This window comes from Bos mutus, chromosome 11, assembly GCF_027580195.1.
Source record: "Bos mutus isolate GX-2022 chromosome 11, NWIPB_WYAK_1.1, whole genome shotgun sequence".
Lineage (NCBI taxonomy): Eukaryota > Metazoa > Chordata > Mammalia > Artiodactyla > Bovidae > Bos > Bos mutus.
Genome location: NC_091627.1, coordinates 77,783,971 through 77,806,954, shown reverse-complemented (window position 1 = coordinate 77,806,954; position 22,984 = coordinate 77,783,971). Strand labels below are relative to the sequence as shown.

Here is a 22,984-nt window from a genome sequence, read left to right as displayed (position 1 = left end):
AGCCTGTCCTATAGAGAAAGCCAAGCAGATGAACCTAAACAAGGGAGTTTAATAGACACGGGTAGAAGTGGCGCTATTGGGGGGCACACACGTGGGAAGGGCGTCATTACTTCTGGAGGGAAAACAGCCCTGCTCTGGCACCATGAGCGACTGAGGTATTGATGTCTCTACCAATGGAAGTGGTGGCAGGGCATCACTGAGAGGGGATGCCCAGTGGAAAACCATAGACAAGCATAGTCTGTACAATCACAAAGGCTCCATGATAAGACCATGAACAGTCCGGAAGCAACCCAAGTGTGTCCCTCAACTGATGTGTAGATAATCACCATGTGGGACAGCCATGCCATGGAATATTATTTGGCAGTAAAAAAGAATAAAGCATTGATCCATGCTACCACATGGTTGAACCTTGAAAACATCATGGTAAGTGAAAGAAGCCAAACATAAAAGACTACAAATGTTGTAATTCCATTTACATAAAATGTCCAGAATGTGCAAATCTCTAGAGAGACAAAGTAGACTAGTAGTTGCTTAGGACCAGGGTAACAGAGGGACTGGGAGATGAGAGGTATGGGTGCACAGTTTCCTTTCGGGTGATGAAATGTGCTAAAATTAACTGTGGTGATGGTTGCAAAACCTGAAATGCTAAAAGTCATCTAATTGCACACTTTAAGTGGGAAATTGTACAGTATATGAATTATATCTCAATAAAGTTCTCACCCTCCAAAATGGCTCTTGAGGTTTCTGCTGAGTCTGTGTGTGGGGGAGATAAAGGTGAAAGGTTAGCCTCCAGGAGATTCCAGGTGACCCAGGGCACTTGATGAAGCTGCTTCGACTTTGGGAGGGAGTCTCCCCTCAGATATGACATGAGAGACCTCACTCTGAGCCAGCACTATAAGAGGGCTCCCCGCTGACTCTTATCTGGTCTCACCCCTCCCCACAGGGTAGAAAGACTGTAGGGCCAATGGATGTGCCCACCACACTGCACCTCCTAAGAACATACCATAGGCATACAAGACCCAGGAACTCCTTGCCCAAAAGGTCCCAAACCTGTTTCTCGAGTCTGCAATCCTCTTCCCCAGGTTCATCCTCCACAGGGTAGACTGAATTGGTGGGTGGCACATACAAGAGGTGTGACTGGAACTTGGATATGCAGGCTGGTTGCCCACACCAGGCCCCTCGAAGAATGAGGCAGAGCTGGGGGGTGAAGGATAAAGGGACAGGCCACAGGCAGGGTCGGGAGGGTCCTGGGGCCCACTCTCCCCACAATCACCAAGTATTCCAGCAAGTGGCCAGAGAAATATGAGCGTTCTCAATTCAAACTTGACCTTCCAGGTCATCATGAAGATGTATTTTTCAAGACAGAAAGCTGGAACATTTAACAATTTGTTAGCCTGCTTTATAGCTGTAAGATATGTACACACGTGGCTTGTAGACCTCCATTTGTCTTCATGCTCTGGATCCCTGCAAACACAGAGATCTGATGCTGAGAGATGCTTCACTTGAGAGAAATCTATCAGAGCTCTTCTTTCTACAGAATCCTGCTAAGGGATTTCCCAGGCTGTGTTTATGGATTTACAAAACAGTTCATGGATTCTTAGCTCCAGGCTATAGAGAAAGCTGATACATAGCTGCCCGCAACCTGAAGTTTAATGATTTCTCTCAACATCTTCTCAGCTGAGCCCACAGCTTAGGCACATGGTGAGGTGCAGACTGGAGACTCAGTGGTTCTCAGAGCCCTACTAAGGAGTCGGTGCCTGTCTGGCTCCCTTAAGGTATCATGTAGTAAGAGTCCGACTGGCAAAGAATCCTAGCAGAAGCTCATGGGAAACGCCTGAGAGCAGGACTGAGGCAGGCCAGGGAGTATCCATACATCCTTCCTCTACATCTTCCTGTCGGCCAAAAACGCAGGAATCGTGTGCTAGGCCCCTTGCAGGAGAGACCTTCAAGACACACGGTCTCTGTCCTCCAAGAACTTATCATCTGGCTGCAAAGTAACACTGACGCGGATCATTAAAACACAACGATCCCTGGTGGTCCAATGGTTAAGAATCACCTTCCAGTGTAGGGGACCCTGATTCCATCCCTGGCCAGCGAACTAAGATCTCACATGACGGGGCAACCAAGTCCAAGCCTCAACTAGAGAGCCTGTTTGCTCTAGAGTCCATGTGCTACAACTAAAGAGAAGCCCGCACACCCAACACAGCCAAACAAATAAATAAAAATAAATATTAAAAAAAGAAAGAAAAGATGCTCAACATTAAAAAAAACACACAATATTAAACCCCCACGATATAACAGAGTGTGACATAAAGCATTTTCAAGACTAGAGATTATCTCATCCAGAGTTTCTCCTAGGCACGGCTGCCCCTTTGGACAACACTACCCTTTGCTTGGGCTTCCCTGATAGCTCAGTTGGTAAAGAATCTGCCTGCAATGCAGGAGACCCCAGTTCAATTCCTGGGTCAGGAAGATCCCCTGGAGAAGGGACAGGCTACCCACTCCAGTATTCTTGGGCTTCCCTTGTGCCTCAGCTGGTAAAGAATCCACCTGCAATGTGGGAGACCTGGGTTCAATCCCTGGGTTGGGAAGATCCCCTGGAGAAGGGAAAGGGTACCCACTTCAGTATTCTGGCCTGGAGAATTCTGTGGATTGTATAGTCCGTGGGGTCACAAAGAGCTGGACACGACTCAGTGACTGTCACCACCACCACCCTTTGCTTGGAAAGAGCGGGAGCTGTCCTGTGCATTGCAAGATGTTAACAGCAGCCCTGCCCTCCAACCCACTAGATGCCAGTAACAGGCTCCCTGCCCCAGTTGTAAGAACAAAAAGTATCTCCAGACACTGCCAAATGTCCCATGGGGGTCAAACTGCCTCTAGCTGAGAACTATTGCTCTAGTATAAACACCTCCCCATCATTTCCAGTATAATTAATGTTTATAGACAGATAATTACAGGAAGCCAGGTGAGGAGGTCGGTTTTCATTCCGATCCCAATGAAAACGCAATGCCAAAGAACGTTCCAAGTGAAAGTGAAAATTGTTCTTTGCAACCCCATGGACTATACAGTGCATGGAATTCTCCAGGCCAGAATACTGGAGTGGGTAGCCTTTCCCTTCTCCAGGGGATCTTCCCAACCCAGGGATCAAACCCAGGTCTCCCACATTGCAGACGGATTCTTTACCAGCTGAGCCACCAGGGAAGAATGCTCAAACTACTGCACAATTGCACTAATTTCACATGCTGGCAAAGTAATGCTCAAAATCCTCCAAGGTAGGCTTCAACAGTACATGAACTGAGAACCTCCAGATGTTCAAACTGACTTTAGTAAAGGCAGAGGAACCAGAGATCAAATTGCCAACATCCGATGGATCATAGAAAAAGCAAGGGAATTCCAGAAAAACATCTACTTCTGCTTCATTGACTACGCCAAAGCCTTTGACTGTGTGGATCACAACAAACCGTGGAAAACTCTTAAAGCGATGGGAATACCAGACCACGTTACCTGCCTTCTGAGAAACCTGTATGCAGGTCAAGAAGCAACAGTTAGAACTGGACATGGAACAACGGTTCCAAATTGGGAAAGGAATATGTCAAGACTGTATATTGTCACCTTGCTTATTTAACTTATATGTAGAGTACATCATGCGGAGAAGGCAACAGCAACCCACTCTAGTACTCTTGCCTGGAAAATCCGATGGGTGGAGGAGCCTGGTAGGCTGCAATCCACGGGGTCACTAAGAGTCGGGCACAACTGAGCAACTTCACTTTCACTTTTTATTTTCATGCATTGGAGAAGGAAATGGCAACCCACTCCAGTGTTCTTGCCTGGAGAACCCCAGGGACGGGGGAGCCTGGTGGGCTGCTGTCTATGGGGTCATACAGAGTCGGACATGACTGAAGCAACTTAGCAGCAACAGCAGCAGAGTACATCATGAGAAATGCCAGACTGGATGAAACTCAAGCTGGAATCAAGACTGCCAGGAGAAATATCAATAACCTCAGATATGCAGATGACACCACCCTTATGGCAGAAAGTGAAGAGGAACTAAAGAGCTTGTTGATGAAGGTGAAAGAAGAGAGTGAAAAAGCTGGCTTAAAACTCAACATTCAAAAAACTAAGATCATGGCATCCGATCCCATCACTTCAAGGCAAATAGACGGGGAAACAATGGAAACAGAGACAGATTTTATTTTCTTGTGCTCCAAAATCACCGTGGATGGTGAGTGCAGCCCAAAAGACGCTTGCTCCTTGGAAGAAAGCTATGACAAACCTAGATAGTGTACTAAAAAGCAGAGACATCACTTTTCTGGCAAAGGTCCATCCAGTCTAAGCTATGGTTTTTCCAGTAGTCATGTATGGGTGTGAGAGTTGGACCATAAAGAAGGCTGAGTGCTGAAGAATTGATGCTTTTGAACTGGTGCTGGAGAAGACTCTTCAGAGTCCCTTGGACAGCAAGGAGACCAAACCAATCGATCCTAAATGAAATCAACCTTGAATAATCACTGGAAGGACTGATGCTGAAGCTGAAGCTCCAAAACTTTGGCCACCTGATGAGAAGAGCCGACTCATTGGAAAAGAACTTGACGCTGGTAAAGATTGAAGGTAGAAGGAGAAGGGGATGACAGAAGATGAGATGGTTGGATGGTATCACTGATTCAATGGACATGAGTTTGAGCAAACTCTGGGAGATAGTGAAGGACAGGAAAGCCTGGCATGCTGCTGTCCATGGGGTCACAAAGAGTCAGACACGACTGAGCGACTGAACAACAACAGATGAGGGGGAGATGATTGTGGATGGGAAGAGCTGGTTCTTGAAGAAAGTGGCACCACAACTGGGCCTCAAAGGCTGAGTAGGAACTGGTGAATCCAGCTAGAAGGACAGCCCTCCAAGATGGGGGAGGGTGTGCTCAGAACAAGCAGCATGACCCACGTGGTTATGAGGTTGTGCAATGTCAAAAGGTGCCCAGCCAAGGCGACAGGCAGGGACTGAAACACAACTTCCCCTCTCCTGGCCAAGCCATGCCTCTTGGCACTGGGCTGTGTCAGTCTGGAGGAGAGACAGCTGTTCATACAAAGGTGTCTTGTGCTACCCACCTCATATGCTCATGGTGCTGTATCTGCCCAAAGAAGGCCATTTCCTAGTGACAAAGGCACCAAGGGCCAGCCAGGAATGAGCATGCCCTGGGATGGAGAGGAGAGAGCCAGCATAGCAGCCAGCCCTCTGTCAGGGTCAGATGGGGACTGCAGCATCTTGAGCCTCTTTTTGGCCCTGCTAAGCTTCTCTCTGCTCTGACTGGTCTGTGGGGACACCTTCGCTCCTCCCGCAGAGGTCCTTCATGGAAGAATGAGAAGGAAGGTCTTTCAAGAGCTCAAGGTAGATTGAACCAAAAGGAGAAGGAAAGCTCTAAGAAAAGAGTCTGGATCAGAAACACACAGTAGCCAGTGCGCCTGGACTCAGGTTATTATTGCTCCTGTCCCTTCCTCAGAAAGACACTACAGAGAGGTGTTCACCCCTCGGGGATGTCTCCTATGCCCAGAGCATCTTTCCTCCTACAAAGAGACCTTCAGACCCTGCAGGGACCCCTCATCCCATCACCTTCCCTTTCTTTGCTCATCCATCCAGTAATCACTTCAGTTCAGTTCATTCAGTCGTGTCCGACCCTTTGTGACCCCCAGTTGCAGTATGCCAGGCCTCCCTGTCTATCACCAGCTCCCAGAGTTCACCCAAACGCATGTCCATCGAGTCGGTGATGCCATCCAACCATCTCATCCTCTGTTGTCCCCTTCTCCTCCTGCCCCTAATCCTTCCCAGCATTAGGGTCTTTTCCAATGATGGACCAGCAAAAACTAAGGTACTGGTGCTCCTGGGCATACACAAAGAACCTCCCTGGGGCATTTTGGCATGGGCCATTTTAAGAGCCTCACGTGACAAGTCCTCACCTTTCACAAGCACTGTGTTAAACAGCTGTCTCATCTGAGTACACATGTGAGGGAGGCGGCTGGTTCTCCCTCCTGCTTCCCTTACACCGTCACCCTTCTCCCACTTCCCCAAAGACCAGCATGCTTCTTACCCATCCCGAATCTTCCCACGGTGCACTGGCTTGAAGGAACATGTATGGCACAATGAAGCAGGAGTCTCAATTCCTGCATCCATGTGGAGAAGAATGGTGGCTAAATGACTGGGCAAATCAACTAGCTTCCAGTTCTCTGCTTTCATTCAAAGTGAAGGAGAATCTATTCTAGCTGTCTGTCAACTGATAGGTTTTTAATGATTACCCATATGATTTTTGACATATAACTCAAAAAGAGTTTATAAAACTGAGTGACACTGCTATAGCAAAACTCCTTACATTCGTTAGTATTTATGTAAGTGAAAAGGTTTCTGAGCTCAGCTCTTGCATCTATTTTTTAAAGTAGAAATAATACTGAAACTTGACCCCTCCTGGCAATGAGTAATATTCATCTATGGATATATGATCTAATTGGGTGGGGAAAAAAGCACTTCATCCTCATTAAGAGATACATTTTCAATTAAGCTTTATTTTTTATGCTTCCTTAAGCAGCTATTACTAGGATATTGAATGGTTTGCCTTGGAAACAAACAGAGATCATTCTGTCGTTTTTGAGATTGCATCCAAGTACTGCATTTTGGACTCTCTTGTTGACCATGATGGCCACTCCTTTTCTTCTAAGGGATTCCTGCCCACAGTAGTGGATATAATGGTCATCTGAATTAAACTCACCCATTCCAGTCCATTTTAGTTCACTGATTCCTTGAATGTCAATGTTCACTCTTGTCATCCATCTCCTGTTTGACCACTTCTAATCTGCCTTGATTCATGGACCTGACATTCCAGGTTCCTATGCAATAGTGCTCTTTACAGCATCGGACCTTGCTTCTATCACCAGTCACATCCACAACTGGCTATTGTTTTTGCTTTGGCTCCATCCCTTCATTCTTTCTGGAGTTATTTCTCCACTGATCACTCATAGCATATTGGGCACCTACTGACCTGGGGAGTTCCTCTTTCAGTATCCTATCATTTTGCCTTTTCACACTGTTCATGGGGTTCTCAAGGCAAGAATACTGAAGTGGTTTGCTATTCCCTTCTCCAGTGGACCACATTCTGTCAGACCTCTCCACCATGACCCGCCCATCTTGGGGGTCCCCGCACAGCATGGCTTAGTTTCATTGAGTCAGATAATGCTGTGGTCCGTGTGATCATATTGACTAATTTTCTGTGATTACGGTTTCAGTGTGGCTGCCCTCTGATGCCCTCTTGCAACACCTACCGTCTTACTTGGGTTTCTCTTACCTTGGACGTGGGGTATCTCTTCACGGCTGCTCCAACAAAGCACAGCTGCTGCTCCTTACCTTGGATGAGGGGTATCTCCTCATGGCCACCCCTCCTGACCTTGAATGTGGAGTAGCTCTTCTTGGCCCTCCTGTGCCCGCGTAGCCGCCGCTCCTTGGACATGGGGTAGCTCCTCTCGGCCACCACCAAAGAATGCTGAAACTACCGCACAACTGCATTCATCTCTGCTGCTGCTGCTAAGTCACATCAGTCATGTCCGACTCTGTGCGACCCCATAGACGGCAGCCCACCAGGCTCCGAAGTCCCTGGGATTCTCCAGGCAAGAACACTGGAGTGGGTTGCCATTTCCTTCTCCAATGCATGAAAGTGAAAAGTGAAAGTGAAGTTGCTCAGTCGTGTCCAACTCTTAGCAACCCCATGGACTGCAGCCTACCAGGCTCCTCCATCCATGGGATTTCCCAGGCAAGAGTACTGGAGTGGGTGCCATTGCCTTCTCCCACGCTAGTAAAGTAATGCTCAAAACTCTCCAAGCCAGGATTCAGAAATACGTGAACTGTGAACTTCCAGATGTTCAAGCTGGTTTTAGAAAAGGCAGAGGAACCAGAAATCAAATTGCCAACATCCACTGGACCACCGAAAAAGCAAGAGAGCTCCAGAAAAAAACATCTATTTCTGCTTTATTGACTATCCCAAAGCCTTTGACTGTGTGGATCACAATAAACTGTGGAAAATTCTTGAAGAGATGGGAATACCAGACCACCTGACCTGCCTCTTGAGAAACCTATATGCAGGTCAAAAAGCGACAATTAGGACTGGACATGGAACAACAGACTAGTTCCAAATAGGAAAAGGAGTACATCAAGGCTGTATATTGTCACCCTGCGTATTTAACTTCTATGCAGACTACATCATGAGAAACGCTGGGATGGATGAAGGACAAGCTGGAATCAAGATTGCCAGGAGAAATATCAATAACCTCAGATATGCAGATGACACCACTCTTATGGCAGAAAGGGAAGAGGAACTAAAAAGCCTCTTGATGAAAGTGAAAGAGGAGAGTGAAAAAGTTGGCTTAAAGCTCAGCATTCAGAAAACTAAGACCATGACATCTGGTCCCATCACTTCATGGGAAATAGATGGGGAAACAGTGGCTGACTTTATTTTGGGGGGCTCCAAAATCACTGAAGATGGTGATTGCAGCCATGAAATTAAAAGACACTTACTCCTTGGAAGGAAAGTTATGACCAACCTAGATAGCATATTCAAAAGCAGAGACATTACTTTGCCAACAAAGTTCCGTCTAGTCAAGGCTATGGTTTTTCCTGTGGTCATGTATGGATGTGAGAGTTGGACTGTGAAGAAAGCTGAGCGCCAAAGAATTGATGCTTTTGAACTGTGGTGTTGGAGAAAACTCTTGAGAGTCCCTTGGACTGAAAGAGAGCCAACCAGTCCATCCTAAAGGAGATCAGTCCTGGGTGTTCATTGGAAGGACTGATGCTAAAGTTGAAACTCCAATACTTTGGCCACCTGATGCAAAGAGTTGACTCATTGGAAAAGACCCTGATGCTGGGAGGGATTAGGGGCAGGAGGAGAAGGGGATGACAGAGGACGAGATGGCTGGATGGCATGGACATGAGTCTGAGTAAACTCCGGGAGTTGGTGATGGACAGGGAGGCCTGGTGTGCTGCAATTCATGGGGTGGCAAAGAGTCGGACACGACTGAGAGACTGAATTGAACTGAACTGAAGTAGCTATTAAATTTTCTAATAGCATTTTTTGATTAATTGTGATTAGTTGTCATGGTACAAGTCCAGACAAAATATTCTGTAATATTTAGAATCTATGGTCACAAGAACATTTTTAAATAAATTCATTTTTATATACATAGCTTTGTTGGAGAGAAGTATGATTGGGTGAATAAAAGATATTCAATCATAAAAATGTATTAGGATAAAATTCTGTTGGGGAAGTAGAAGGAAACATAAATTCAAGGAGAAAAAAGAGATGAAATTTTTCCAACTGTCAAGGGAGAATTTCATGTATTTTTTAAAAGGATTATGCTGGGTATCCAATCACTATACTATTTCATTTAGAAACATTTTTCAGAGTACTGTAACAGTTTTATCTTTAAATGTCAATATTTGCATACACCAGAAAGTACACCCTATGTAACTATTTAAACTATGGAAAAAATTTTGAACATTTGCTCCTAAAAATGTGCAAAGGGGTACACAGATTTTCCGGAAAAAAAATGGAGTCCACAAGAAAAACGTTTAGAGCACTAGGGTCACAGAGCTTAGCTCTTGTCTGCAAGGGGATGGCCTTCAGTGAATGCAAAATCAGCACCTTTAAGGATTTCCTAAGTCTCCAGGGACCTGGGGGCACCCTTAAAGTGCTGGGCTGGGGGTGGGGCCTCTGACTGGTGAAAACTCGGCCGAGGCGCTCCCGCTTCAGCCTATCAACACTTTCCTCCGTCTTCTTTATTCTCTCGCTTGTTTTATTTTCAGCTTTCCTCCCAAATCCATTCTCTCTACTACAGATGGCCTGTCCGGTCAGTATGAGATCTCTTCGACTTGTTTGTATCCCGCGTCACCGTTCCTTTCTTCCAGAAGCTTTCAGGTGGGCAGTGCCCCCACCTGCCCTCCCCAGACTCGCTGACCGCGGTCTAACACCTCTTGTACACGTGCGGCACCCACTGATTCCTCGTTTTCTCTTGCTTTGGGCGAGTCCTCACTCCCCAGCTAAGCCATTCGTTTTCTCATCTGTGTCTCCAAGACTCTCTTCTCAGCAGTAAGAGGCTGATATAAAGAATTCAGCGAGATGAAATTCGTACTGGCACGGAGCCTGGCCTGCAGCCAGAACTGGGTACCCAGCTGCGCTCAGCAAATACTTGCTAATCGCGCAGTACAATTTTCCCTCTGGCCAGTGATTACAGAAGTCAGGGCTTCCTAGCGTCCTCCTTGTCCGCCCAGGGAACCAAAGAGAGTTTCCAAACCCCAGGTCTTTCGACAGCTTGCCAAGTAAGAGTGATGGAAAGGCTCTCCAGTTCCCGCCACCGCTGCCGCCGCCGAGTCCGCTCTGGGTGCTGGAGGCCGAACCGTGGACGTAAAGAGTGGGTGGGGAGAGCCGGGAGCTATGAGGTCATGCTCGGGTCACGTGACCGCTCCCGCATCTGTCAACTGTGATACAATTACTAAACCGATCTGGGCGTGCGACATTTAAACCAGTTCTCTCTCCCTCCCTCTCTCGCAGGCTCTGGTCCCTTTCATAACAAGGGACTGTCTCAAAAGTGTAGGATCCTGAAGGATTTGGCTGCAAATGTTACAATTTAAAGGGCTGGGCTAGAAAGAAAGGAGGGGAGAGAGAAAAAAAAGTCCAAGATAGCACTTACTGCTGCTGCAGTTTGAAAATTATGCTTAAGGCTCCTTAAAATCATTTCTGTCAAAGCAACTTGGCATATGTGTTAAACGGTCTTTTAAAATTCTTCATATGGCCTATTAATTCCATTTCTAGCGTGCTTGTTCAGGAAGTAATTCAAACTGGGGCAAAGGTTTAGGTACATGAAAGTCACTTTGTTATTGAAATTAACCAACCATATAAGGAAAGTGAATAGAGTATAAAAAAACAATATAATATTGTTCAGTTGTTTAAAATGATTTCCAAGAATCTTTCATGACATGGGAAAATGTGTGAGACAATGGCCACAGGGAGTATTTGCTGAGCACTTCCTATGTGCCAGACGTTCTGCTAAATGCTTTCTGTGGATTGATACTTACACCCTTAGGAGACAGATACCATTATAATCCCTCTTCTAAAAACTGCGGCCTAGAGAAGGAACCTGCCTAAGGCTGACTAGCTAATAAAGTGGGAAAATTGAGGCTTAGCAGTTACCCAAAGGGCTTACCTAGATAAATGACAAAGGCAGGATTTGAACCCACAAAATCTGAGGCTTGAGTCCAGCCTTTTAACCCTCATGCTCTTAACTGCCTGTCACAGTAATAACTGGCAAGAAATCAGTATGAATACTGCACACACACACCATCAGGCCAGTCGGATGTACACACACACAATATATGAATAGCAAAAGAATGGAAAGACAAACAGCCACATTCTCACAGTGGTATCCCTCAGTGGTACAATTACCAGTGATTTAAGCTCTCTCTATACTATTTCGAATCTTTTAATGCAGTGTGTATGTGTTATGAAGTAATGCAGGATGTATGTATTAATTTAACAAGTACACAAAATGTTATATACAGATTGATTTCACTAAAAAGTCATGTTTTAATTATGATATCATTTATTATTAATATAATGAAAACTTCAAAGTAGTTCATGACAATTACTCTTCGAATAGTTAAATGAATTTAAAAACACATTAGGTGCAATAATTTGCAGGCACTGAAAATGAAAGGTATGGAGATCAAGTGACACCATTATGTCAAAAATCAAGGTACAAAATGGTAGGCATACTATACACAATTATTTGAAAATACTGTTGTAAAATCTGAAAGAAAAAACAATATCAAAAGATAACTATCAGGATGGTAAAATTATGTGTGATTTTTAAAACTTTTTTGAACTTCTATAATATCTTCTGTTTCTTCTATACTAATAAAAATATTTTTATTATTTTAATATTTTATTTTATTATTTTATAAACATTTATAACACAATATTTTATTGTGTTAAGGTTCCATATCAAAATTAGCACAGAGCACACGGGAATCTTTATTACCTTTCCAGAATGCTTTCTGTTTTATCTCACTTCATTGCCAAACACCCCAGTGAGACTAGGCTCTTTCTCATTTTACCTATGGAAAAGTTAAGGCATTAAGATGGCAAATGAGTTACTTGGAGTAAGCTAGTAAATGCACGGCAACCCTGGGACCAGAGCCTACAACCCCAGAACTCTGGCCTATAAACCACACCAATTTCCTGATGCACAGGCTGATGGTGCTGCCTGGAGAATAAAAACAATGATTAAGACCCCCAACTCTGAGATCTAAGTGTAGATTCTCTTCAGAGAGCAAGAGCCTGGGGGCATGGAGCACGCCCTACTTCTCCTCTCTGTCTTCAGAGTGGGAATGTCTAAGGCCTAAGGCTTTCCCCTCACACTCCAAACTCCTCCACCCCCAACACACACAGCCAGCCATGTCCCTGAAAACAGGCTCCCTGGGAACATGCCTTGGTCTTGGATGGAGAGAGAGGCCAATAGATGTGTAGTTTATCCTCCCCCACACCGTCTGGTGTACAGTCTCACCAAGAGTCCCCAGAGGAGGAGGATCAGGGGCCCCACAGGCCAGCATGTGTCAGAGGTTAGTTGCAAACTAGATAGGCACTAGACAAGCAAGCCTGGAAAGAGCATCAGGACATGCAGGTTGCCAACAGGCACAGTAAAGGATACTCAACATAATAATTAGATAATTATATAATAATAATATATAATATAATAATAATAATTAGCTAATAATTAGAGACATGCAAACCAAAACTATAATGAGGCACCCCCTCACTGGTCAAAATGGCCATCATTGAAAAGTCTGCAAATAACAAACGCTGGAGCGGGTATGGAGAAAGGGGAACCCTCCCATACTGTTGGTGGGAATGTAAATTGGAGCAGCCACTATGGAAAACAGGATGGAGGTTCCTTCGGCTAAAAATAGAGCTACCATGCGATCTAGCAATCCCACTGCTGGGCGTATATATGGAAGACCAAAAACTCTAATTCAAAAAGATACATATACCCAGTGTTCAGAGCAGCACTGTTCACATTAGCCAAGACATGAAAGCAACCTAAATGTCCATCAACAAAAGAATGGATAAAGAAGATGTGGCATATATATATATATATCATATACAATTGAATATTACTCAGCCATAAAAAGAATGAAATAATTCCACTTGCAGCAACATGGATGAACCTAGAGATTATCATACTGAGGTAAAGTAAGCCAGACAAAGACAAATATCATATGATATCGTTTATATGTGGAACCTAAAAAAAAAGATAACAAATGAACTTATTTACAAAACAGAAATAGACTCACACACATAGGAAACAAACTTATGTTACCAAATGGGAAACAGGTGGGGAAGGGGGGGACAAATTATGAGTTTGGGATTAGCAGATACACAAACTGTACATAAAATAGATAAACAGCAAGAACCTTCTATATAGCACTGGGAATTACATTCAATATCTTATAACCAGCCTATAATGGAAAAGAATCTGAAAAAGAAAAATACATATACAAATATATATTTTTTCTTTTATATATAAATAAATATATATAATCACTCTACTATATGTCTGAAACTAACTACATTGTAAATCAACTATACTTCAATCAAAAAAAACAAAGAGAGAGAGAGAGATTAGAAGAGGTCAAGTCTCAGCCACAGTGGGCCAAGCCAGCAGTAGGGAACTGGAGGGGCTGAGGAACCCCAGGGAATCAGGTCCTGGTCCCTCATGTAACAGAAGATGTGACTTGCCAGGGTCACAGCCAGACTGAGCAGGAGTAAGCCCAATCCAGAGCACCAAGGGATTAGTCAGAGACCAGGCCACAACTCCACAGAGCCAGGCTTCACTAATTCATTCAAGATATACCCAGTGCCGTTCCCACTGATCAGATCTTCCTATTGTCATGGGTCCAGAGCCAGCACCCTGTCCCCAGTCCCCTCTCCTTTGGGGATCAGGTGACCCCTATGACTCAAGGTGAGGAAAATGTGGATGTCACAGGCAAGGGGGCAATTACTCCTCCGGAGAAATAAATTCAAACTCCGCAACACAGGAAACAAACCAATGGGCTGAGTCCAGGGGCGTGACAAGTCCAGGGCCCAGTAGGGAAAGCTTCTAGAAAGCAGGAGGAGTCAGACAGACATATGACTCAAGTGGTCCAGCAGGATGCACGTGCTCTAGAGTTAAAAGAAAACCAAAGGATGCCCATGGGCAAGGGAATGGCACAAAAAGTTAAGAGGGGAATGAAAGCCTAGATTTACCAATCCTGGTGTCAGGGGAGGGTCCCTAGTCAGGAGAATGGGAGGCGGAAGTGCTTGGATAGGGTGATTTCTGTAAACAGTACATTTAAGCGTTTGTCCCAAAACTGGAACGAAAAGCATGGAACACCTGAATGGGAGTAGTTCCTGCTACTGAAGACAAATGTGAAGGTAATGATACTTTCTGTAAGGAAAAGGGAAGCAACTCGCCCCAAGTGCTATTTACAAAGAGGCTTTGGGGGAAAAAAAAAATCTTGCCTATAAAGAGACCTGCCCATTGGTCTGAGCTGATGATAACTGGGTGCTTGCTTTGCTATTTCCATGGGGTCTGTGGGATTTCTTTTGAGTAAAGAAGAGGTACAAGTGCTGTGCTGGGGAACAGAGAAGCAGGAAGTTGGTAAAATGAAATGTCCATTCCATACTTGCAAACCCTCAGTGGCTTCCCATTGTATTTAGAATAAATTCAGATTCTGTAAGTGTCACATGGGATCTGGCCCTGCCCCTTCTCTCTCACCTTCACTCACTCAGTGAAGCCCCACTGACCTCCTCTCTGCTCCTCAACCCAACACAGCTGTCTCTGCCTGGTGCCTTATACTGTGGGTCCTTCTGCTCAGAACATCCATTCTTTCCCTTCCCCTCACCCTGCTGGATGCACGGCTGCCTCCTCCTGCTTCCCTCTGCTCCCTACCCAAGCATAAACCTTTACTTCTCCATAGTACTTAGATCAGCCCAAGTCACCAGTGGTCTACCTGCTCAGTAGCCACATCTCCACCACCCCCAGCCCTGACCCCTCCCACTTGTGCCCCACCCTCCACCTCAGCAGGTTCCTCTGTAAAACCTGGGGCTTAATTGCCCTGCTCACTAAACTGGATGTGGTGCCTGGCAGAGCGCCTGACATCGGGAACCAGCCAATACATATTTGTGGAATAAATGAAGGAAAAAGAGATCTGCTGCTTAGAATGTAACTGAGCGAACACTCAGAGCTCAAATTCCAAAGGAGAAAAGATGAGAATCTTCACATGCTCCCTATTGCTTCCCTCCTTTCTACTGAGCCCAGTGCAGCTTGCTTCCACTTGCTCGTCTTCTCCCTCCCACCCTCGCTTCTTTCTTTTACAGAGGTTCATGAGCACCTATTCTGGCTAGGTGCTGTGTGATAAGCCCACCTTCCCACCCACTCTGCTCCGTAACATGTCCCCAGTGCCCTGACCTCACCCAGGGCCCCAGTCTAACCCTAGGCCCCCTCAAGTCACATCCCTTATACCCTCACCCCCATCCTTGGTACATCTTCTCCCTGGACCTTCATTGGACCTGTGTGTTCTGAGGACAGACACCCTGGGAAAGAGAAATGTAGGATTCTCCAAGGAACCAGCTATAGGCATGTATTTGCTAACATATTTGTCCTCTTGGGAGTCAAAGTTTTAGAGTTCCTATACACTAAGTTTTTCATAAAGATGAATGACAACAACGTGGTCTTATCAGGTTTTTGGCTTGTAGTCCCAAGAGTCTTATTAGCTGACTATGACCCAGGACTACTTTCTTACTTCCTTTGAGCCTCAGATTCAAATGAACACTTGGTTTTTGAGATCCCTTCAAGTTCTAGATCTTGTGTAATCTTTGGCACATGAATCCACTCAGGCTTGGTAGCAGCCAGGATGAGTCAAACATCACCCTTTATGGGCTCATCTCCCAGTAGCAAAAAAAAAATGTGCTCAATTCCATCACTCCAAGGGTGTACAGGAGTAGGTGGTGAGCTGGGCCAAGGTCTGCCAAGACTCTCTCTGAACTGGGGATCCATTTTGCTGCATCTGCAATGAGAATGCAGTAGCTGGCCTTATAGTGAAAGGGGTCCCATACTGCAGGAAAAGCCCACGACGTGAGCTGTGAGGTTGTGTAGGAAAGCTGGGGTGCTGTGACAAAGTGAGGGTTTATCATGCTTTAGAATAGAGCTTAAGGGGGGAGGGGAGAGAGCTTGGGAAGGTGGGGGTGGCAGGAGAGAGTCAGTCCTTCCTAGTGCTGTCAATGGGCTTCTCAGGTGGCACTAGCGGTAAAGAACCCGCCTGCCAATGCAGGAGATGTAAGAGATGTGGGTTTGATCCCTGGGTCAGGAAGATCCCCTGGAGGAAGGCATAGCAACCCACTCCAGTATTCTTGCCTAGAGAATCCCATGGACATTGGAGCCTGATGGCCTACAGTCCACAGGGTCGCAGAGTCAGACATGAATAAAGTGACTGAGCACGCACAGTGTTGTCAATGAACAGGCATCAAGTCAGAGTAATGGGCCGTGAGGGTATGGACAGGATGCAGAGAAGAGAGGAAGGCGGCAAGACTTGAGCACCTCCCTGGGGGGTCCAGTGAGGGCTGCACTGGCTCCCTGGACGTGTGGGGGTTGGTGTTGGCCCAGTATAGGTCTGCTGATCCCTTCAGGGTTTCCTGGAACCCTAGAGACAGAGAGGAAGCCCTGCAGAATTTTCCGAAATGCTAGCATGTGTGCAAAGCTCCCTCTCCATTTCCGGCTCTCCAGGCAGCTGAAATCCACACTCTCCATCCACCAAGTTATCCTGGCCTTCCTGGGGCAGCAGGCCTCGGTGAGGGGCAGGGCCTGGCCACCCGGTGTTCAGCTCCCCCCAGTTCTCCCAGAGCAAGGGAGTGAGCCTGCAGAACAGCCTCGGCTGGAGCACAGCCTGGGACTGCGTCAGCAGCAAACAGCTTCCCTTGCACCTCGGCAGGAAGTGTTAATGAGGAGAGCGGTGAGGAAGGGCTGTGCCTGCCTGCGGTTGTAACAGTTTGCTCCTTCTGGCTCACAGGCACTGAGGAACTTATACATGGAACACGCCTTCTTGAGGGTAAGATGGTTAACACTAATCGAACAAAGTGCCCAGTGCAAACATTTCTAAAGCAAAGATCTGGACAGCAGTACAGCTGCCGGAAAGGATAGGATGTTGACCAGCAACTGAGCCCCGCAGGTCGAGGGTAGGCCTGGGGGCTACAGAAAGGTGCCCCTTCATGGTGGTGGACCTAGCTCATCCACAGCCCCCTACCTTCGCACCCAGGTCCAAAGCAAGCCCCTCCCCCCGTTTGTTTCCCAGGGAGGGAAGGGACGCAATAAAACCCAGATTTGTCCAGGAGGAACCAACTCTGACTGAAGTGAGTCCTGATTGAGTTCACACTCCATGCACCTGCAGCCTTCCCTGCCAGAAGCAGGAGAGAGGGATTCTCTTGTCAAACACCATCCTGTGTTACAGGGTGGGCATCCTTGCCTGGCCCTCACCTGACCTAAGCATCCCTTTCTATGGCACAATCCATTGTTGAAGAGGAGACAGACGCTTGAAGCCGCCATCCAGAAACCAGCACCAGGCCAGGGCAGAAGACTGTAACAAGCATAAATGTCTGTTCAGACCCTACAGCGTGCACCCTCAGTGTCAGCACTAAAACAACAGGGCAGCAGGGACCACACAAGGATGAAAACACACTCCTGCCCACAAAGAGCTGTGTTGAAAAAGATGGTGGCCCAAGCAGACAAAGCTGGTGACCGGAAATAAAGGCAATGAGGGGAAAGATCTCGTCAACCGGGGCTGTGGTTCCTGGAAATCAGGGGCTGGGAGGGCAGGCTTGGTCCACCACTGGGTTTTGTTTTGTGGAGGGGACATTATGACGGTGTAGACTGGAACACACAGGTTGAGAGGCTGAGGAGGAAGCTGGGGAGAGAGAGAGAGTATCAGGCAGTTGTGGAAGAGACATTTTGGAAAACAGAGAGACATTGAAGTAGAACTGGGAGAAATTTTGTAAAGCTCTCAACTTTCCCCCAAACCTTTCATTACAACGAATTTGCAGAGGAGATGAATTCATGTCAATCTGGGGGACATGGATGATCGTTGGGGCCCCAATAATGGATTGAGGCCAACTCAGAGGGTCAGAACTGGGGTTGGCAGGGGATCAGACACTCCTGGGTTATAGAGCTTGAAGTGGGGTTAGAGTCCCCAGAAGGGGAGGAGGAAGGGGGCTCAGGCAGCTGGAAAGGGAATGCTTTCTTTGCTGGGCCAGGAATGATGGCTGGGAGAGAAGAGGGTGGGCTGGGGGGGGTGTCCAATGGGACTTGTCAGATGGTGTGAAACTGTGATGGAAAGTCTCAAGCCCTGGACAAGTGTAAGGTTTTATTGGGATGGAAGGAAGGGAGCTGAGAGTGGGTAGGACACAGGTCACTGACTCTGACCTCTTCCAGCCTGTAGTGTCAAAAAATTTAACCTACCTCACCAAAAAGATGGGGAGATTATTTGTCATCTCTCACCTGGGCTGATGAACAGTTTCTGACAGGGCCCCTGCCTGCAGTCTCTCCCTTTCTCCAATGTTGTCCTCCACATACTGCGGTGCTAGAAGAATCTTTTGAAAGTCCAGCTCTCTGGGATTTCCCTGGCGGACCAGTGGTTAAGACCCGTCCAATGCAGGGGGCGTGGGTTCGATGCCTGGTGAGGGAACTAAGACCCCGCATGCCAAGCAGCTTGGTCAAATATTTAAAATAAAGTCCTTCAGTGACCCCTCATCACCTACACCCTGCCTCCCCTACCCACATTCATCTACTTCCTGAGCAGGGCACACTGCACCATGTAATCAGGCTCTGTCCATCTTTTCAGCCTCATCCATGTCACTTCCTGTCACTCCCACACTCCATCACACTGAACTACACACAGGTCCTCAAACACAACTTGCTTTTACACATCTCAGGGACTTTCCAAATGCTCTCCCCACCCCTGACTCCCACCTTTACCTGAAGTTTTTCCCCAGTTCAACTGCCAACACCCCAGAGCCTTCTGTGGCCCTTTCCTTCCACCTACTACTGTATTTCTACAGCATGCTGTATACAGCACTTCTGCATTGTTTCATCACCAAGTTCTCGTCTGTGAATGGGTCCGTAACTAGTGAAAGAACAGGGCCAGATGGTCTTTGCAGCCGAGCAGCCAGCACAGGGCCTAGCTCATTCCTGGCATTCAGAAAATTTTCAATGAATGACTGAGTTTGCAATTCAAAAGGGCCCACAAAGATGACATCTTTTAAGGAGTCTGTCCAGCTAACAAAGACACCCTTTTCTCATAGAATTGACCCTAGACACCAACTGGACTGGAGATGGACATCTGATCTGAGCTGGGCCAAATGGACTCCTTCTCAGAAAAGAGGAACTGACTCTAAGAAAAGCAAATTTGTTTCTGAAACTACAACATGTAGTGCATGCATGCTTAGTTGCTCAGTCTTGTCTGACTTTTTGCGACCCCATGGATCCCTCCAGGCTCCTCTGTCCATGGAGGTGGTCCAGGCAAGAATACTGGAGCGGGTTGCCATGCCCTTCTGCAGGGGATCTTCCTGACCCAGAGATCAACCCTAACAAACGTTATGCCCTCCTTCCCACCAGTCCCCAAATCTGTGTGTTCTGCCAAGTGTCAGGGAAGTCAAGCCACGCATCTCCCATTCCAATAGGCTAGCTGATCCAATTCACAGTAGGCAGGTGAATCCCAGGGTCATGACCTCCACACTGAGATGTGCTCAGTATCTGGTGGGTAAGAAACCCATGCTCACCAAGTTCCCTGCTGGATGTGCCATGGAGCTGCCAACCTGGGCCACCATTATGTCCAGCCCTAAGATTCTATGAAGGATACAGACCTTCCCTGCACACACTGGGCCCTAACCAGGGGCAGAGGGCACTAGTGTTCACTGGTTGAGGGAGAGGAAGGCAGGATCTTGGAGTACCAGGGAGCTGAGAAGTGGGTGCTCAAGAACCCATCCCAGAGAGATGAGTAGACTTTAAGAGTTAGTACTTGCACACATGAGCCAGGGCCCAAGCCCCTGGCACATGCACTGAAGTCCTACTGGACTTCACTTATAAAGCACACATTCAAAGATAAAAGTAAGAACTTCAAGACGGTTAGCTACCGAGCATTAGACCTCAGTTCAGTTCAGTTCAGTCACTCAGTCGTCTCTGACCCTTTGCGACACCATGGACTGCAGCACGCCAGGATTCCCTGTCCATCACCAACTCCTGGAGCTCACTCAGACTCATGTCTATCGAGTCAGTGATGCCATCCAACCATCTCATCCTCTGTCGTAGACCCCAACTGCTGGGCAGTTCTGAGCATGGAGCTCTGTGTGACTGCACTCATCATACGCCCATGAAGTTGACCCTCTACACAAGAAAAAGAGTTCTGTGTGGGCGTGCATGCTAAGTCGCTTCAGTCGTGTCCCCCTCTCTGCGACCTTATGGACGGTAGCCCACAAAGCTCCTCTGTCCATGGGATTCTCCAGTCAGGAATATTGGAGTAGGTTGCCAGGCCCTCCTTGAAAAAGAGGTCTAAACCTTATTAAGTAAAATAAGAACAAGAAGCTGAAACAAAAAAAGAAAAACACACTTCAAATGCGTATTAAAGAAATTTAGGACACTCAGACGCATACATCAAGATTACCATTCACATCTCAGCTGAAAGATGAGCTAACGAGCAGATGTCTCTATTTCTTTCAGCCCAGACTGTAGAATTGACCAGGAGCTCTAGAATGTATAGATAAAATGGAATTAGATTTATAAGCATTAAGTCAGGCTTTATTCCAAAGTATAATGCCTTTAGCTAGTCAGAGAGTATTTCATAAAGATAGACTAATCCCAGGGCAAAACAGAGGAGGAGATATTACCAGTTTGCTTTGCCCTAATAGGTTATGCTTTTACGGCTTAGAAGTTCAACAGGAGCTTCACTTTCCAGAGGCTTATACAAAAAACTTCCTGTTGGCATTGGCTCCAAACAAGGCCTTTCGTATTTCTGGCATCTTTTGCTGGGATAAGAGATCCAGGCGACTTTCCAGAGTATTAGAAACCATTATTCTCTGATCACTACTGTAGACCTCCACACCTCCAGTTGTGTCTGTAGCCAGTTGCACCTCTTTGTCAACTTGAACTTCCACACATCTGTGGGAGACTGCGGTGTACTGGGGGATGGCTCTTTGCACTGCAGCCTCCACCAGGAAGTGGTCCTGTGGCCTGCAGCGTACAATCACCACAGGCTCCAGCAGTCGGAGCAGACCCTGGAGCACTAGTTTATCCAGCAGCCCCTGGTAAAATTCTGGGTCTGTCACAATCCGGCTGAGTCTCAGCTTTGCATCATTCAGCAACTCTGAGATGAGGTCGTTTCGGGCTCTCAGGACTTTCAGCCTTGCCTGATTCCTCAAGGTAGACATCTGGATTTTCTTCTGCTGCTCTATCTGCTTCTCTTTCTTCTCATAATACTCCATGATCTTCAGTCGCTGGGTTTGCACAAGGCGTCCTTTCTCAATGTTGAACTCTTCCTCAGCCTTGGCATCTATTTCTTCTGCCTTCTCATTGGCTTCCTGCTCAATGAAAGCCATCATGTGCTTAATCTGCTTTTGCACATCGACATCACTCAGGGCCATGGCTGCTCCTGGAAAGGGAGGTAGAGGAAGAACTGGTGGACCTCTGGTTCCTCTGACTTAGGGCAGAATTTCAGGTGTGTTTCTGGAGCTCCACTTTCTGAGCTGTGGAGTGTATGAGGGGAGGAAGGATAGAGTTAGGGTCCAAAGGGAAGGATCACAGAGACCATTTATTCATGACTCATGTCACAGATGAGGAAACTGAAGCCCAGAGAGGGAAAGCAACTTGTCCAAGGTCATACCCTAGTAGAATCAGACTCAAACTTGGGTTCCCAGAGTTTCATTTTTACTACACTCATCACCTTTTTGTCATCAAATAATATGAGACAATCAAGACAAAAGATTTCCAGCCAGCAATGGCTCAATCATAGATAACAAGTGGAGAGAATGGAAAGGTCAAATTAATACAAAAATGGAAAGTGTAGGCACATTTCAGGTTGGAGAGGGCTGAGGGAGTCATAAGAAACTTGTGGTTAAACAGGATTCAATCCAGGAAGGTTGCCTAGAAAAAGAAAGGTCTTTAGTGCCTCAAATGATACAAAGAGACACAATACTCATGGACAGATAGTGGCACCCTGGAGAGAACTGGAGGTGGGAGAGGTTGACGCTAATCCTTTAACTGGAAGTGGTTTCCAAACCTAGATGTACGTATAAATCACCTGTGGGCCTTTCAGGAATACAGCTTTCTAGGCCCCACTCCAGAATACTGAATTAGAAGCTCTGCCAGTAGGGTCTGCGTGGGAATCCATATCTTTAAGTCTCTCTGGGCCCTCCTACACTGTTGGTGGGACTGTAAATTGGTGCAGTCACTATGGAGAACAGTATGAAGGTTCTTCCAAAAACTAGAGTTGCCAGATGATCCAGCAATCCCACTCCTGGGCACACATCCAGACAAAACTATAATGTGAAAAGATACCTGCACCTCTAAGTTCATTTCAGCATTATTCACAAAAGCCAAGACACGGAAACAATCTAAATGTCCAAGAACAGATGCATGGAAAAAAGATGTGGTATATATATATTCACACACACATATATACAATGGAATCTTAGTCATAAAAAAGAATGAAATAATGCCATCTGCAGCTATATGGATGGACTTAGAGATTATCATGCTAAGCAAAGTAAGTCAGAAAGAGAAAGACATATATATATAACTTATCTGTGGAATCTAAAATATGACACAAACGAACTTATCTACAAAAAAGAAACAAACTCACAGACATAGAGAACAGACTTGTGGCTGC

At 46.4% G+C, this 22,984-nt stretch overlaps 2 protein-coding genes across 5 annotated transcripts in view; one reads left to right on the top strand and one right to left on the bottom strand.

Moving 5' to 3' along the window:
- TMEM247 (transmembrane protein 247) overlaps nt 1-17,054 on the top strand; it is a 33,535-nt gene extending 16,481 nt beyond the window's left edge. The window contains exons 4-5 of the mRNA XM_070380200.1: nt 16,840-16,903; nt 16,956-17,054. Coding sequence (XP_070236301.1) covers nt 16,840-16,903; nt 16,956-17,054 — 163 coding nt within the window. The remainder of the gene's footprint in view (nt 1-16,839; nt 16,904-16,955) is intronic.
- Nucleotides 17,055-17,433: 379 nt separating this feature from the next.
- The window catches only part of ATP6V1E2 (ATPase H+ transporting V1 subunit E2), a 28,706-nt gene continuing 23,155 nt past the window's right edge, over nt 17,434-22,984 (bottom strand). For 3 of the 4 annotated variants that reach the window (XM_070379633.1, XM_070379635.1, XM_070379634.1), the window contains one exon: nt 17,434-21,842. In XM_070379633.1, coding sequence (XP_070235734.1) covers nt 21,060-21,740 — 681 coding nt within the window. In that variant the 5' untranslated portion in view covers nt 21,741-21,842 and the 3' untranslated portion in view covers nt 17,434-21,059. The remainder of the gene's footprint in view (nt 21,843-22,984) is intronic. The other variant, XM_070379636.1, reaches the window with a different exon arrangement.